This window comes from Salvia splendens, chromosome 15 (assembly GCF_004379255.2).
Source record: "Salvia splendens isolate huo1 chromosome 15, SspV2, whole genome shotgun sequence".
NCBI classification, from domain to species: domain Eukaryota; kingdom Viridiplantae; phylum Streptophyta; class Magnoliopsida; order Lamiales; family Lamiaceae; genus Salvia; species Salvia splendens.
The window spans coordinates 6,794,552-6,811,262 of NC_056046.1; the positions used below are offsets into that span (position 1 = coordinate 6,794,552).

General features: G+C 33.6%; 2 protein-coding genes across 4 annotated transcripts; one reads left to right on the plus strand and one right to left on the minus strand.

Annotated features, from left to right (window-relative positions):
* The first annotated feature begins 10,917 nt into the window (after positions 1–10,917).
* Positions 10,918–14,720, plus strand: LOC121769049 (two-component response regulator ARR1-like). 3 transcript variants are annotated; one of them, XM_042165708.1, is made up of 7 exons: positions 10,918–11,004; positions 11,125–11,365; positions 11,774–11,926; positions 12,021–12,407; positions 12,786–12,862; positions 12,957–14,108; positions 14,194–14,720. In XM_042165708.1, the coding sequence occupies exons 2-7, from the start codon at positions 11,197–11,199 to the stop codon at positions 14,266–14,268; spliced, it is 2,013 nt and encodes a 670-aa protein (XP_042021642.1). In that variant the 5' UTR covers positions 10,918–11,004; positions 11,125–11,196; the 3' UTR covers positions 14,269–14,720. The 3 variants fall into 3 exon arrangements, with proteins under 3 accessions (XP_042021642.1, XP_042021641.1, XP_042021643.1); XM_042165707.1 differs by having other exon boundaries at positions 10,924–11,365; XM_042165709.1 differs by having other exon boundaries at positions 10,925–11,365; positions 14,197–14,720.
* A 63-nt stretch (positions 14,721–14,783) lies between these two features.
* LOC121769050 lies at positions 14,784–15,737 on the minus strand. Its single transcript, XM_042165710.1, has 2 exons — positions 15,273–15,737; positions 14,784–15,202 (listed from the first exon to the last, which is right to left on the minus strand). The coding sequence occupies exons 1-2, from the start codon at positions 15,644–15,646 to the stop codon at positions 14,803–14,805; spliced, it is 774 nt and encodes a 257-aa protein (XP_042021644.1). The 5' UTR covers positions 15,647–15,737; the 3' UTR covers positions 14,784–14,802.
* Between the last annotated feature and the right edge of the window lie 974 nt (positions 15,738–16,711).

Below are 16,711 nucleotides of genomic sequence, written 5' to 3' on the forward strand. Positions count from 1 at the left end.
TTTATGGAGTAAATTGAAAGAGATTTTATGCGTTAGGCAATATTATTGTTATTACAATGTGTTAGAAGATAGAAGTATATTTTAAAATTAAATTCTTTTTAATTAAGTAAATATGAAATTCTTTTTAATTAGGTAAATAAATGTAAGTATTGTTTTATTGATTTTTTAATAGAATTGAGTTAATTTTGATTTGTTAAAAATGACATTTTTTCCTTTTTTATGCTTCTGAAAATATTGAATTATTGAAATATGTAAAATTGACAAACTGAATATATTGACTATAAAATTTCGGTATTCACTTGCTCTTGTTGATTAATTTCTAAAAAAACTTGTTTGTATGTATTTTAATCTATAATGACGAGGTTAATAGTAATTAATGATTAGAGGAGATCAAAATAATTGGAAATCGAATATTCGATCTGAACCAAACTGAAATTTAAAATTATGCTCCATTTAAACTTTTGGCGAATTTTGATTTTTCGGAGTTCTGTTTTCGGATAATTCGGTTGTGTTCAAATTTTTTGAAAATTTTGATTTTTTGTTTCAGTTTTGGCCAAAATTAAACCAGAAACCTAATACTCACCTCTCCTTGTGATTTTATTATCAACGGTTCCATGATTTATTGATTCATGATGTTATTATTCTATATTGGTTTTTGATAGATTTCATGTTTTAAATATTACTCCACTTACTAATTGTCATTATTAATTATAATTATTTGTTTTTTAATGATCTTAAAATGATGATGTGGCATAATAAATAGTAAATATTAATAAATTGATGACAATTCTAAATATGAAAATTTAAATGAAGGGGTATAAACTCAAATTTCAACTTATAGAATTTTATCTAAATTTATCACTTATTTTCATTTTCTGTCTATTCTAAAAATTTGTTACCTTTCACTTTTACCATTTCTGATAGTTAACCTCACATTCCACTAACACATCTTCACTCACATTTTATTATAAAATAGTATATAAAAATAGGATACACATTTTACTAACTTTTTCAACTCTTTTTATTACATTTTTTAAAACTCGTGTCGGGTCAAAGATGATAAATTTGTAGAGATGGAGGAGGGAAGGGACTATAACAAATCATGTACAATTGGTTTATGCTCTTCCATTCCCTTCTGTTTATGTTTGACAAATCTATTCTTTATCACAAGTTGATTACTACTATTCAATAATGCAATCATAAACATGCAAAAATGTTTCATATAAAGAAATCTTATTCGTGAAGGGCAAATATCTGCAAATAATGGTTAAATAAGGTACAATCCAACCATTCCCGAGTAAAATGAAGGGTTAAAAAAAGTTGCAGTTCCTTTGTTACATTATACCACAAATTATAATAATGCCAAGAGGGAAATCATGAAAAATCCGGGAAATACTGTATTTTGTTATCAAAGGGTGGAAAGTGGGTGATTGGCTAAGGTTAGTTCTAACAAATTTATAAGCGTCTGTTTTTGTGTCAAAATTATTATGAAGATTCAACTACTAAATTTATAAAAATTATTAGAAGATTGAAACAATTTATCTAACAAATTTGTTTACTAACGCCGTTAGCGATATACCTAAATGTGAATTTTAATCATACAAACATCAAATCGTACATAAAGTAGGTACAAAATAGATTTACAAAATAAACTCCAAACTCATTAGAATTCTGGAATCAAATTAATCCAAATTTGTAAGCAATAAATTTGCAAAATCACGAAACCTCTCTCTGGTCTTATAGTTCAAAGCCATAATTTAATTTTTATTGTTTCTGTAAAAAAAAAGAAAAAGAAAAATAAGCTTCCAGCTGAAAGGAACTCGGGCTAGAAGTGGGCCCCACTATTAAATAGGAAGGTGGGCCGACCCATGTACTTTCCCGCGTTGGCCCATTAGTTCTATAACCGACTGTGGGCTCCGTTTTGTGATATACTAACATTTGTTTTTAATAAAAAATGGCCTGCCTGCCTTTAATCTATTTTTTCTTTTTTAATTTTATAATAATTATAACTGTTGGCTATACTACTATATTAAATGACACAACAAATATATAGATAAATTATACATAAAATGACACAATTGAATATAGTCACCCAACATAGTACTACTACTATTTTATACGATTACTTTGGAGAAAATTTAAAGGTGAAGAAAGAGCTGGATGTGAGTCTTAAATACTTTTCCAACAAGCTTTATTCTGTATCAGAAGCATTAAATATTTTTACAAATGCTGCCCGTTATTTAATTTTCATAAACATTTTTGGAAACCTAGCTTGTCTTTATTTTTTACCTAGTAATTTCCGTTTTTGTTCTTCTTCTGAACACAAATGACACAATTGAATATAGTCAGAGCAGAGTGATAAATGAAGCAGATAACAACGTAGATGAAACATTTATTTTTGAAGCATTATTATGTGAAATAAACGAAGAGGTCAATTTTAACAGGATACACACAATTTGTCGAACCAAACTAATTTAATTTGAGATAAGTACAACCCTGTAAAAAAGTGAAAATTTGTAAATAAAAGGTTTTTGAGAACGATGAAAGAAATAAAAAGTTTTTTTTTATAAATTGTTGCAAACTTTACATGAGCCAAAAGAAACCGACATTTCGATATTGCCCACATAAACATTATAAGATATTTGTAATACGTGATCGAAAATAAAATGAGAATTAATATTTAGGAATTTTTTCCAATAGAATAAATAAAACAAAGATTGGACATGGGAGCACAATTGCACAAAGCATATATATGTGTGTGCTGAAAGATATCTTGAGATTTGGTTTAAACATTATTAATTTCTTGATTCTTATATTCGATGTACATAACCAAGGAACCAACCATCTCCAGCCTTATCCAAATTGACATATGACTTTTTTTAATAATAACTTGACGATATTCTAAAAGGGTTCAACTTTATTAGTTTCTTTTTATTTTTTTCGTCTTATGTCACAATCAATCTCTACAACAATAATTATTTGATAGCTCATGTAAATTAATTATCTACTCATTACATGATCAAAGTATTTTTTTTACCGTTTTGTTGACATAATATTAGAGATTTTTAAATACCATTCTCATTGTTTGGATGGCAATACTTCATTTAATATAATAGGGTTGTGAGTTGTTAATATACTCCTACAACTAATTTGACTCTTGGTTATTTTAAGCCTGAATTTGTAGTAATTGTGAGAGTCAGCAGCTAGCTAGCCGAAATTTTAATCAGTCCTCAAAATAAACAACGAAGATAAGTATATTCTAGCTACGTGTTTGTTACTATTGTAAATTTACTCATATGATTAAAACTGATGTTATTTTTTAAGAATAATCCAATATAATATAAATAGGCAAAACAAGAATATTGAAATTTCCAACTAAATTTCACTAAAGTCTCAATCTATCCAACTATAAAAGATTGCCAAACGTCTAATTAGTGGTTTTGACCACAAAGCACTTATTTGTGGGGTGAAAAAGTTTTGTTTCATTTAAACCCACCATTATTTCTCAAACCCTATAATCTATAGTATCATGACTTTCGTATTATAGTTGAAAGTGGTTTCTTCACAAAAAGATAAGTTACAAAGATTAAATAAAAATGCGAACACTAGTGAAAGAGACATCAATAGTGGGTTTTCCGGATATTGAAACCATAATAAAAATGCCATTATTTTCCCAAATATTTGTGAAATTTTGAAACGAATTTGGATAATGTCATACAATGATATAAAACAATTCCACTACCCGTATAAGGACAAAACACAAAGACAAAGATCGATTTTTGTACTAAAGAAAATTTCTCAAGCTCCTAATGATGAGGGACACTTGTCAATTTAGGGAGGAATTATAAAATTGTAAACCCTAGCTAGTGCTTTTAAAGAAAAAACACTATGCTATTCATATTGGTATATGATTTAAGATTATTATGAAAAATATTACTATTATACTATTATCTATACATAAATCATGATTATATATAGGGAGTAATTTTAGTGAGAACTAACTTTGAGAACTGAAAATCATAGTATCAGTTTTTTTATATATTCATATCAGTTGACATCACAAAACGTATCAGTTCATGATATTCATGAATCAACGAAATGATATATTAGATAGTGAAATTGATTCAGTCAAGAGCTGATATTCATGAATTAACAAACTGATATTGAGTCAGAAACTAATATATTTGTGATATTAACGTAGTATTTGCGAACTGGTATAGTTCCATATTTTGACTTTAAGAAAAGTTCTGAAATGAACCATATCCTATAAATGAGTATATATTACCGAAATTTATAAATACTATGTCATTCTCTTTTAAAACATAATTTGAATATCACATTTTCTTAATTAGTGGATATATAAAACATATTTTACAATATATTTGAATTCGAATCAATGTCACTACCTAATAATCTTCTTCTTAATTTGAGAAAAAATAGAGGTTCATACAAACTTCACCTCAAATGTGCTATCTATCATTAACATTGGGGTGGGGTTCCTTGCCTTTTCACTTAAATATCATCCACACTTAATTTCTTAGACATGAACCAAATACTATAGTTGAAAATTAATAAAGATCCAAGAAGATTGGAATAAAAAAGTGTAGTGGCCAACTTTACCCTCCCTACCACCAACCTAGAAAGTGGAAGAAAAAGGGTGGACATACACATACTAAGAGATGTTGCAATAAATGCACATGTCATGCAAATAAAATTGCAACATTTATGCTAGCAGATCTCAATTCATGCATCATACCATGTGCTTAACACCTCAATTCCAACTTGTTAACTCGGCAACTCTCATTTAAATAATTCAACCTAATATTTTTTTGTAATATTATTTTCCCATCAGTTGTTTCCTCTTTCAGCAAATCTGATTTTTGGGGATTTTTTTAAGGATTAATATAATGTTTTCCTAGGGTATGTAAACAAGTATGTACTCCAAGATGCTAAAAGAGAAACTGTAACCGTTAATTCCACTAATTAACCGCTGACGTTGCATTCAGTCTGTTTTTTTTTAATTTATGGATTATTTTATGAATGTGTCCAATTCATATATCTCAGATGTGGAAGATGATCTTTGCAACTTTTGCAAGGGGAACAAAAAATGGTCCACCGAATTATTTTCATTATATATGTAAGTTCTCTAGATTTTTGGTATTTTGCATATAGTTATTGGAATCTCGCATTTTGCATGCTCATGGATCCAATGTTTCTTCTTGCAAATCTACTTCTCCGGAATCAACTGCACTGTTCCTGCAAGCGGGATCCAATGCTTCTTCCTTTCACAGGTCTACGTACTATTTTGAAAAGTTTTATAAGAGGATGTGAAGCTCCCTCTGCTATGTAAGCTCGATTGTGGTCAATCTGGTAGCTTATTAATTTATCTTCCAAAAGCTGAAACCTGCATTAGTGTATTTAAAAGGAACTCGTTCTTTAGGCCATCCACAACGCTGTTCCTATACCGTTCATAAACTGTTCCTTAAACTACTATTTGCGGGCCCCACTGTACTTTTTTACTTCATTCCTTAACTAAGGAACGGAACCTGCAACCCTCCGTTCCTTAACCGTTTCTTAATCGTTCCTTAAATTACTATTCATTCAATTTCATTTTTTATTTTTATTTCCAACTCAATTCAATTAAAACAAACACACTTTAATAAAAAACAAACACACTTTATTAAAAAACACACAACATTAAAACAAAGTTACAACTTAAACTTAAAAAAATAAAAAAGCACACAATTAAAATCCTAAAAAAATAAAAGTACACAATTTTAATAATTTCATCCGCCAAAGTTTGCCCAAATGTGCTCAATTAGATCCTGTTGGAGTTGGGTGTGTGCGCTAGAGTCGCGTGTCCTTGCACGAATAGATAACCGTTCTTGTATAGACGGATGCGCTCCACTTCGAGGATCCATTAGTTTGATTAAATTTGGGAGAAGAAAAACAGAGTTGATTTGAGATGAAAATTGGGGTGGAAATAGAGAGGATTTGAGAGGAATAGATGTGTGTTTGCGAGTGAAATGAGTATGAAATAGGAGTATTTATAGAGTAAATAAATTTTAAAAAAAATTAAAAAAAATAAATAAATAACGGCAAAAAAAACGGTAACAATACTGTTGCAATTTTTTTTTATTAAATTCGATTTTTAAAAAAAAAATTGAATTATTGTGTCACCGTGACGACGCCCACTCGTGGGGCAGCGAGTGGGCGTCACGCGTCGAATGGGAGGCCGCCACGTCGTCTCGGCGCGTGGCGGAACGTGTCGTGTCGCGTCTCGCGGGAACGGCACTCGGCACGGCACCGGCACGGAATGGCGACGACACGGGCGGCTGCAACGCGTGCCGCCGCGGTTCCGTTCCTCCGGAACGAAATAAGGCACCGCAACGGCACGCGTTGCGGGTGCTCTTAGAGACTAGGAGCATAGATAAAAGGTTGGTGTCCAAAATATCTTTATATGCCGGGATAAATGAGTGAGAACCTGATTGAAATAAGAAGATGGTCCAAATGAAACTACAAAACCTATCATATAATTGGAGGCTGATGATTAGATTACTTAGTAAGTACTTCTCCGTCCCGGTTAAGATGACAACATTTCTTGATCGACACGAGATTCTAGGAGATATTGGTTAATGTGTTTAATTGGAGAGAGAAAATGTGCATGTAAGTACATAGAGAGAGAAAGAGAGATGTATATTTCATTGGACTGAGAAAAAGTGGTTGACTATATTAATTGAAGAGAGAAAGTTTCCAAAAAAGGAAATGTGTCATCTTATTTGGGACAAACTAAAAAGGAAAACGTGTTATCTTAAGTGGGATGGAGAGAGTACTTAGTATGTTGCGCGGGTTTGTCTTTGGATTATTGGTTTGTTCATTGTTGGCAAGAGTTGTGTTCGTTGATTTTCCTTATTTTTGCCTTTGTTGTTGGTTATTTTTTTTTTGTTTTGATAATAATTTTGCTTTTATTGAATTCAAGCTCACTACCTCATCAAACTTGAAAATTATAAACTATTCAACGTTCGTTGAATTGGAAACAAACTCTAGCAATGTCCGTGGAGTAACAATGATGATATGTACGAATCATTTTGATCCGATTATTGAGATGGAACATCGTTAGTGGTTGTGGATAATAAAACAAGTCGAACAGTTATCCAAATTTGAATATAAATTTCCATGATATTGTTATCTTTAAACTAGACACATAGTATTAACCAAAATATGAAAAGTTTTTAAAAATTATTTAAATCTATAGCTATATAAAAGACGAGTTTTGATCTTAATTTGAATATTTATGAATTCAATATTCAATAATTATATAAAAAGCAAGTTTTGTAATTTGAATATTTATGAATTATAGGTATGAATTTGAATTATTGTAAATTTAGGAGTGACAATTTTTTTAAAAATAAATTTTGATTAATGTTTAAATAAATATTTAATGTTGTAATAACAATTTAGGGTAATTTTTAAATAAATTTGAATTAATATTTAAGTAAATAATTAATGGGGTGGTTACAATCAAATTCCTTTAATTCAGTTGATTTATATTTTAGTTTTTTAGTAGCCGTTAATAAATTTGCATTACCCAGCCTCAACTTCTGTATATATACATTTTTATCTCATAACTTATATGTCATCAAGAATCGTAAAGGTCACATTATTAAAAAAATTGATGGCCAAATTTTTAAAATCAACCATTTCACTAAATAACAAGTCAAACTATAAATTAATATTTACTTCAGTTGTTATTAATGAGCTAGATAAATGCATTTTATTTCTATGGTGTATGGTGGAATTTGGAAGGTTTTCAATATAATTGGTGATCTTAAATTTTTGTCAATAAATACGTATTCTTACATAGTGGAATTATCTTTTCAGTGCAAAAATTAGATAAATTTCATTATTGCTTCCTCAAATGATTCAACCCAGTTGTCGATGAAGAAAGTTCTCCAGCAACGGTCAATGGAGACAAATGCGGTACAGATAGAGTTAATTTTTGTTGATAAATATGTATTCTTTCATTGTGGAATTATCTTTTCAGTGCAACTATTAGATAAATTTCATTGCTGCTTCCTCAAATGATTCAACTCCAGTTGTCGATGAAGAAAGTTCTCCTGCAACGGTCAATAGAGACAGATGCGGTAGAGATATAATCATGTGAGAGAGAGTGAAAGGCGAAGAGCTGAAGACGCGAGTTGAAGGTTGGTTGTGTAGAGAGTCGTGTGAGAGAAGGTGAAATGAAAAATAACATTTTTAAATCGTATTTTGATCAATCTATGTTTGAATGATGTTAGATCATATTTACGTTTTTTTCTTAATGTTAGTTTGTTTTATTTTTTGTTAGGTTTGTTTTAATTTTTTTTGTCTTAGCCATAATAGTTCTTTTTATACAAATAAAGAATTCACATATGCTGACTATTTACAATATTTCGAAGTTAATGCTTTGCACATTCCTCGTCAACTTCGTCACTTCCATAGTTTTCATGCAAAGAATACACCAAAGGTTAACAAAATGGCGAAATGAAGCAAAGAAGACGAAGAACATAAAATATCACATTATGTTCGCACACATGCATAAATCATCAATTTGGAGATCAAGGAGGAAAAAAGCTAAGGTAGACTCAACGGTAATTGCGGGAGAAATAAGTAGGAGAGAGAAGTTATGGTGCTTTGATGGCGTGTGTTTGGTTGGGTTTGTGTTTTACTATTTCTTTTTCTTTATTTGGCTACTCTTATTATTGTATTGTTAATATTGTTTACAAATAAGTTTTTTTTATAACTTACCAACTATTCTATTATTGTTGTAACGTTAAGTTCATCATTTAACTTATCTTTTAGTAGGGATATCATTGTCCTTCTAATATTTTTTAGTTGTATATTAAATGGAGTATTTTATATTAATTTCATATTGATAATATTTTAGTATTGAAGAATGTATAATGTTAAGGATGATATTGTTCTTTGTTGTAGGGACATATGTAAGTGTTGTAATTAAAAAATATTTTCATTTTCATTTTGATTTAATTTAAAATTTAATTAATTTTATGCTTATAATTATTTAACTTACTGTTAGCATATATATTTTAAAAATTTTTATATTATATAATGATGTTTATTATTTTATTAGTTTATTTACAATGTTAAAATAATAGAACGAAAATAATTGAGTCGTGCGTAGCGTTGGGATTAACACAGTAACTTTAAAATCTATAGAAATACCATATAACAATGAGCAAGAACTTTATCTAGCCCATAAACAAAATCATTTCGAACATAAAAAATAAAATTAGAATACTTGAATCGAAGAAAATCAATAACTACTGCATCACACTACAACGAGCCCGACTAAGCAGGCGAACAATAAGGCAGTGCAGAAGGAGATCTGGCGAGGCAGGCGAGCGGCAATGCTACAAGGTATCGCGGTGGAGCAACGAGGCAGCTGACGGTGAGGCGGTGAGGTAGCCGAGGTCGGGCGGAGGTGCGGCGAGTGATGCCATCTTTATAACTTTGAAGTGGTACCATACATTTGAGAGAGAAACTATCTTAAAATTTTTATGCTTTTGGAAACCTACTTAATCTACATTTTTTTTGAAAAAAATGATCAATAATGATTCTCTATCTATTCTCATGATGACTTAAAATCCTAACCTATTGGATTGAGAAAAAACGTTTTTATCAACTAAGCTGCGCTTCATCGTCTTCTTATTTTAGTATGTTCAAATAAACAATAAGTCTAATTTTTGTAATTAAAAATTGAAGATAATTTATAGTAGAAATATTTATGAATAAATAGAATATATAAGAAAAAAGTAGAGAATTCTAGAAGAGAAAAAAATAGGATGAAAAGTTTAGAACAAATAGTCTATATATATGTTTGTTGTGAATATTTGTATATGTTAAGTTTTGGAAGTTTAGTATTTTAGTTTTCAAATTCAAGTAATGAAAAAGTGATATATGAAATTAGTTTTCACAAAACTAATTGAACCGTGCATCGTACGGGTGCAGATACTAATTTTATTTAAAAACTAACCTCAATTTTTAAACGAGAATAACTATTTCATATTAAGTTAATATTTTACAAATTATATATCAGCCTAAAGCTCTTGTCATGATATTCTTTTTTATATGTATGCAAAACTTTATAGGTCATGATTTAATTTGGTAATTATTTTGATTTAAGGCCAGGAATCCATTTATTTATGATAAATTATTTGTATTTAACTTGGGGTGATCATTGATATTTATGACCGTATTTTAATGTATGCTCCGAATTAAAAACTAATCCTAAAATTTAAAAATTCAAAATATTTTTCTATACAGTAGGTTTTCTAAATATAATTTGTTTTTTTTATTAAAAAAAATAGTATGAACTCATAACAAAATCCAGATTTTGAAGAAAATGAAATCCAAGAAACTTGATAAATAAACCAAATTTAATATTTTGATTTAATTCAATTATTCAAATTAAACATATTTTCCTCCCCTCTATATTTATCTCTACTATATTAACTCTCTAATTTGTTAATAAGGAAAGAAAATCTGTAATTTTATGGAAACTAAATTGTATTTAAATCTATATTCTCTTAAGTCAACAAATCTTTTTGAAGAGTACATGGCAACTAAATAATACTACTTCAAGTTTTTCCGTCAATATAGTTCAGCTAGAATAACCACGAGCTCAAAATTTTACCAACAAGAGAAATAATTTTAGCTTCCTCAATGAATATTTTACCAATTTTACTAATAAATGCAGAAAATAAAAAATTATTTTATCTAAATATATTTGGCTGGCGTGGGGTTAGTTTTACGCTCATAGGTGAGCTGTATCCACACTCAACGAATTGCCCACTGAAAATACCAAGAAAAATAAAGATAAATTATACTCATAAAATACAGTAGTAGTATAATTCCAATAAATTGAGTCTAAAATTTTAAAAAAATTCATTTCCTCGAATCACAAACAGCCAGTTTCCTTCTCTCACTTGATCCGTTTATTTACAAGTAAAAATCTAATCTTGAAGACACCCCTTTTATTTCCTTTTTATTCTATCATATGGTGCTTGAATTTTCAGTGACTGCAAATGAATTATGCTCACATAGCTCGAAATATGTGATTTTCAGCATATTTTTTCAGCAGGCTGCGTGAATTTGCTGGAATTGTAGTGTTATTTTGTTGATTTTGGCAAAAAAAATATGAATCTTGGAGTCAATTCCATGTCTGTAACTACTTCAAGTGCTTCTTGGAAGTCCGGCGATGCAGTTTCCGACCAGTTTCCGGCGGGTTTGAGGGTTCTCGTCGTCGACGATGACCCCACTTGTCTTAGGATCTTGGAAAAGATGCTGAGAAATTGCCGCTATGAAGGTAAAATTTGAATTACTGTTAATTGATTTTTGCTTGTTATGTTTGATTTGTTTAGTTTAAGATGTTGCTTAAAAACCTATTGTGTTTTGATAAGTGCGTTTGAATAACAGATCTTACCGCAGAACTAGGTGTTTTTTTAGCAGTTTAGCGTGTGAGATTTGGATTTGGAGTTTTGATTGTGTGATTGATCAGGGGATTTTCGTTTTAGAGGGGGAAGAAGTTGCTGTTTGGGATCAGAAATCTAGATAGAGTTTATTTTGTAGATCTTGTGAACGAATCCAAATGTAGTGGATCTTGCTGTTTCATTGCCTTTTAGCCAACAGTATAATGGAATCTTGTTCTTTAACTCAGCTTTCACTAGGCTAGGTGATTGTTTAGGTTAGTGATCTCTTGCTTTTGAGGTTTCAGTTACCACATGCGGTCGAGCTGAGGTTGCGTTGAAGTTACTTAGGGATAACAAGGATGGATTCGACGTTGTTATAAGTGATGTCCACATGCCCGACATGGATGGTTTTAAGCTTTTGGAGCGCGTTGGATTGGAGATGGATCTACCGGTCATCAGTAAGTACCAGCTTCGTGTATCATTTTTATCTATAATTAGTAGTCGATATGTTACTCTTGTTTTTCTGATTCTTGATCATTTGTGGTTGCTTAGTGATGTCGGCTGATGATAGCAAAAGTGTCGTGATGAAGGGTGTCACTCATGGTGCTTGTGACTATCTGATAAAACCGGTTCGGATGGAGGCGTTGAAGAACATATGGCAGCATGTGGTTCGTAAGAAGAAGAATGAGTGGAAGGAGAAGGATGCAGAACAGTCGGGAAGTGTGGAAGAGGGAGATCGGCAGCAAAAGCCTACTGACGATGCTGATTACTCTTCTTCAGCTAATGAAGGAAATTGGAGAAACTCGAGAAAGAGGAAGGAAGAGGAGGATGACGGTGATGACAAGGATGATTCATCTACATTGAAGAAACCGCGCGTTGTTTGGTCTGTGGAGCTGCACCAGCAGTTCGTAACTGCTGTTAATCAACTTGGAATCGACAGTATGTCTCTACACCCTTTTCTTTTACATCTTTGATGTTTCTGGTTTGTGGTTTATTAGTACTACTTGACTGAGCTAGGACAAAAAAATTTAAAAATAAACCTCACCCCATGAATTTTACTAGCCATATTTTTCTTTGAAGTTCTATGTAAAACAAAAGTTACAGCCAAACAAATCGAACTCAGACCACTTTAGTGCTCCAAGAGATGTATTTTGTTGCATATTACTCGTAAATTAAGTGATAAATCTCAAGTGATCCCAACTACTATTGTAACTTGGCTATTGTAAATGGAGTTTATTTGAGAAAGTTTCTGAGATGAATTAGTTTCTTTGCACGGATGTGTTACTTTCTTGTATTCGTTTCTGTCCACGAAAACAGAGGCTGTGCCAAAGAAAATCTTGGAATTGATGAACGTCCCGGGCCTCACAAGAGAGAATGTTGCAAGCCACCTTCAGGTTAGTTGAAATCAGAGCCTTGATGTATCTCTTATTAATCGTATAACAGAGTCTCCTCGTAACTCCCCTGACACTTGACAATTGAATGATGCAGAAATATCGTCTTTATCTTAGAAGGCTTAGTGGACAGCCCCAGAATGGACTCGGGAACTCGTTTCTTGGACCCCAGGATTCAGGTTTTGGCTCAATAAGTTCGCTCAACGGCCTCGATCTTCAAGCTTATGCTTCGTCGGGTCAAATACCAGCTCAAAGTCTTGCTTCAATCCAAGCTGCAGCACTTGGTAGGGTGACCAACAAATCGGGTATAGTCGATCAGCGCAACATTTTCAGCTTCGATAATCCAAACATGAGGTTTCTAGATGGGCAGCAACACCATAGCAATGGTAAGCAAGTGAATCTACTCCATGGCATCCCTACGAATATGGATTCGAAACAGCTTGCTGCTTTGCACCAGTCTGGACAGCCCTTTGGTAATACGCTTATGAACGTGCACTCCCAGTCAGGCCAAAGTAATTCTTTACTCACACAGATGGTTCAACCACAGTCAAGGACACAAATGTTAAACGAAGTCGGTGGTAACCCGGTCTTGAAATTTCCATCATCGGTAGGGCAACCTGGTTTGTCTCAGCCGATTCCCGGATCCGGCTTTAGCCGGTATGGAATGGATAATAATGTTCGTCCTCTGACATACACGTCCCTTTCCCAGCCCACGTCTGTAGTAGAATTTTCGAGGAGTCAGGGCATGGAGTTATCCGGGAATTCAATTCCACTCACTAGTAACTCAGGAATCACAAGTTATACCTCTAAAGGGACGACGCTCCAGGAAGAGGTGAACTCTGAAATCAAAGGATCTCGAGGCTTTCTACCCAACTTCGATGCGTTCAACGAGCTCAGCCAGAACAGAACCGACACTTGGGACTTGCAAAATGTTGGATCAACCTTTGAAACTCCTCAACATTCCAATGTTCAAAGCCGTCTGGATGTTGCACCGTCAGTTTTAGTCCAACCGGCATTTGCTTCTGATCATAGGAATGGATATATCCGGACATCATCCGTTAACAAGGCAGCTTTCTCAGCTGCTACCAGTCTGGGCAACGGCACAAACTTCGGGCAGCAGCTCACACCATCGCACGCTGATAGTTCTCTAAGAATCAAGACTGAAAGACTACCCGACATGGGATTCCAAAACAGCCTCTTTCCCGATCAATTGGGCCAAGACGACCTCATGAGCACGCTTCTCAAGCAGGTAAACGTTGTAATTCACAATTTTGAATGTGATTATTATGTGATAAAATGATGAACTTTATAGTAAGTCAATTTCTTCCTTGCAGCAGCAAGACGGGTTGGCGCCAGTGGAAAATGAGTTTGGCTTTGACGAATACCAACTGGATAATCTTCCGGTTTAGCCAGCCCGTCTTTATGTAGCTGACTCACCTTTCAAATCTTTGTACATAGTCACTTGTGCTGACAATTCGTGATCAATGCACACATGCTATAGATTTGTCCTTGCAATAACGTACTGCGCCTTTCTTGCATAGACGGGCTTCGTTCTTTTCTTTCAGAACGTCGGGTGGTTGAAGAAAATCGGCATGGTATGCAAAGCGTACTTGCTAAATTTTGGTTGCTTTAGGGTTAGGTGATTGTTAGGAGGAAATTGTTACAGGCTGATTTTCCTCATTCATTGTGACAACACCTCACGCAGGTGGTGTGCTAAGTCGCTTTCTGCGTTTCTGGGTAAAAAATATGATGATTTCTTATGGACTCGTTGAGAATGACTCGGATAAATTTGTGGCATTATGGTAGAATCACACGGATTCGATTCGACATGTTTGATTATGAATATGTGACATTGTTGTAACTTTAATGATTCTTTTTTGGAATATTTCTCAATCGATTTGGGGTTATGTTGCATTCCACAAATCTTTACAAATAAATCCCTATCAAACAAGTCTCGATTGCTTGTCAAACGCTCGTAAGTAGTAATCCAATGAATGAACATAGTGCTCATCTTGCCTCGTCAAATTCGGCCCCTCGCCGTGATCAGCCCGGACGGGCTGATCGCTCCTGGGCGATCTTGGCGGGGAAGCATACATTACCGACACTTCCAATATGTCTCGTCGCATATTCTCCTGTATTTGAATGTACCTCTCCGCTCGCAGAGCCGTGATGTACAAGCCTGCGGCGAAGAAAACCGTCGCCAGACCCAGAACTCCGGCCGCCGTGAAAAGCCCCTGTCGGATGACGAGGCAGCTCGGGCGCGGCGTCTCCCAGTCCTTGAGGTGGCCCGACTCCACGCTCAGCCCGACCAACAGTTGGATCTCGCCAACAGCAAATGTCGTCCTGCCAGTGCCCAGTTATTATCCACTCATTTATAAAGGAGTCTGACATGTGACAGGTTTTCAGTACTTACCACGTGGCAACGAAGAAAAAGCCGGCTTGCCACGTCAGAGTCTTGGCGAATTGGGATTGTGGGTCCCAGGTGATCTCAACTAAGGACTCTGATTTGCTGACAGCGACCAATAGAAAGGCATGCTGCACCACCATGGCGGCCGCCAGGGCGGCAAAAGCCGTGGTGGCGGAAAGGAGGGGCAGTTTTCCAGTGCCCGTGTAAGTGCACTGGGAATCGCGCCATTTGGCCTGGGAGCGGACGGCCTCGGCTATGAGGCAGAGGATGAAGCAGAAGAGGCCGAGTAATATGGATAAGAGCATGAGAAAGGCACCGGTTTTGCTGTCGAGGTTGGTGGTTTTGGGTGTGGGAGAGAGATCGGCGTGCGTCACCGCCATTTTCGGAGGAACAATTAGATGATCATGCTTTTGGATTTGGAGAAAGGTTTTTAGGATTGCTTGGAGCAAAGGTTCCTTAAAGGTTAGACATTCCAATATTCTTGTGCTTTAATTTCTCTTGTGTCTCACTATTTTCGATAAAGTAGTCCATATTTACATGACTTGCATTTTGATTTTAAAGAATTAACTCATCTTACATTACTCGAATATGGATTTCGTGATTTAATATATAGTTTTTTAACTTTATACCATTTATTATATTTGACTAATCTTCGTAGATTATTCCTTTATTTAACGATGTATCATGGCCGGTGAAGTCATACTATTTTTTGCCAATCTTGGAGCCTGATTCGTTTCATATATGCATTTCTTGTCATACCCAACCCATCATATGTCAACATTTGTAATAAACAAACTTAAAATAAAATTTCAAAAGCTAACATTTATTTGATACATATTTTATAGTAATATTTTTGGAGGGTAGTGGGACGCTCTCATCACCCTATATGTTATACGGAGTATATTTATCTACATGTAAGGAAATGCATCTGGTGTCGATCCTCATAATACGCATAACTCACGTAAATTGAAACGTCATCCATATCTTACTCCTTAAAAATAATAGTATTTGTTTACATGAGTCACAACTCAGTGAAAATAAACCATACATTTAATTTTACATCACAATTATCAACCATATTCTTTAATCAATACAGATAGTAATAAACAACAACCATTAGAAACAGTTCTATATAAATATGCATATGCCACTTTGTTCAGTTTATTATTCTGTGACAAATCAAGTCTGGTATCTGCCCGGGATTCCATTGTATATGACCCGAAGGTCCAATACCTATTGACTTTGTACATATATATATATAGGGTTGTGCTATATACAAAATAATCCTTAAGTGTATAACATAGAACTGTGTTTCATCCATTGGATGAGGGAAAATACACGGCCAAGATCAAATCTAGTACATATTAGATGTAGTTCATTATAAACTACAATATTATGCAGTGAAGGGTATATTGGACATTATTTACAACACGTAAAACAGTTTT

Coding starts and splice junctions, on each gene's coding strand:
- LOC121769049 (XM_042165708.1), top strand. CDS start 11,197: ATGAATCTTGGAGTCAATTCCATGTCTGTAACTACTTCAAGTGCTTCT. Junction 12,408..12,785: donor TAATCAACTTGGAATCGACA/GTATGTCTCTAC, acceptor CCACGAAAACAG/AGGCTGTGCCAAAGAAAATC. Junction 14,109..14,193: donor TGAGCACGCTTCTCAAGCAG/GTAAACGTTGTA, acceptor TCTTCCTTGCAG/CAGCAAGACGGGTTGGCGCC.
- LOC121769050 (XM_042165710.1), bottom strand. CDS start 15,646: ATGGCGGTGACGCACGCCGATCTCTCTCCCACACCCAAAACCACCAAC. Junction 15,203..15,272: donor TTTTTCTTCGTTGCCACGTG/GTAAGTACTGAA, acceptor GGGCACTGGCAG/GACGACATTTGCTGTTGGCG.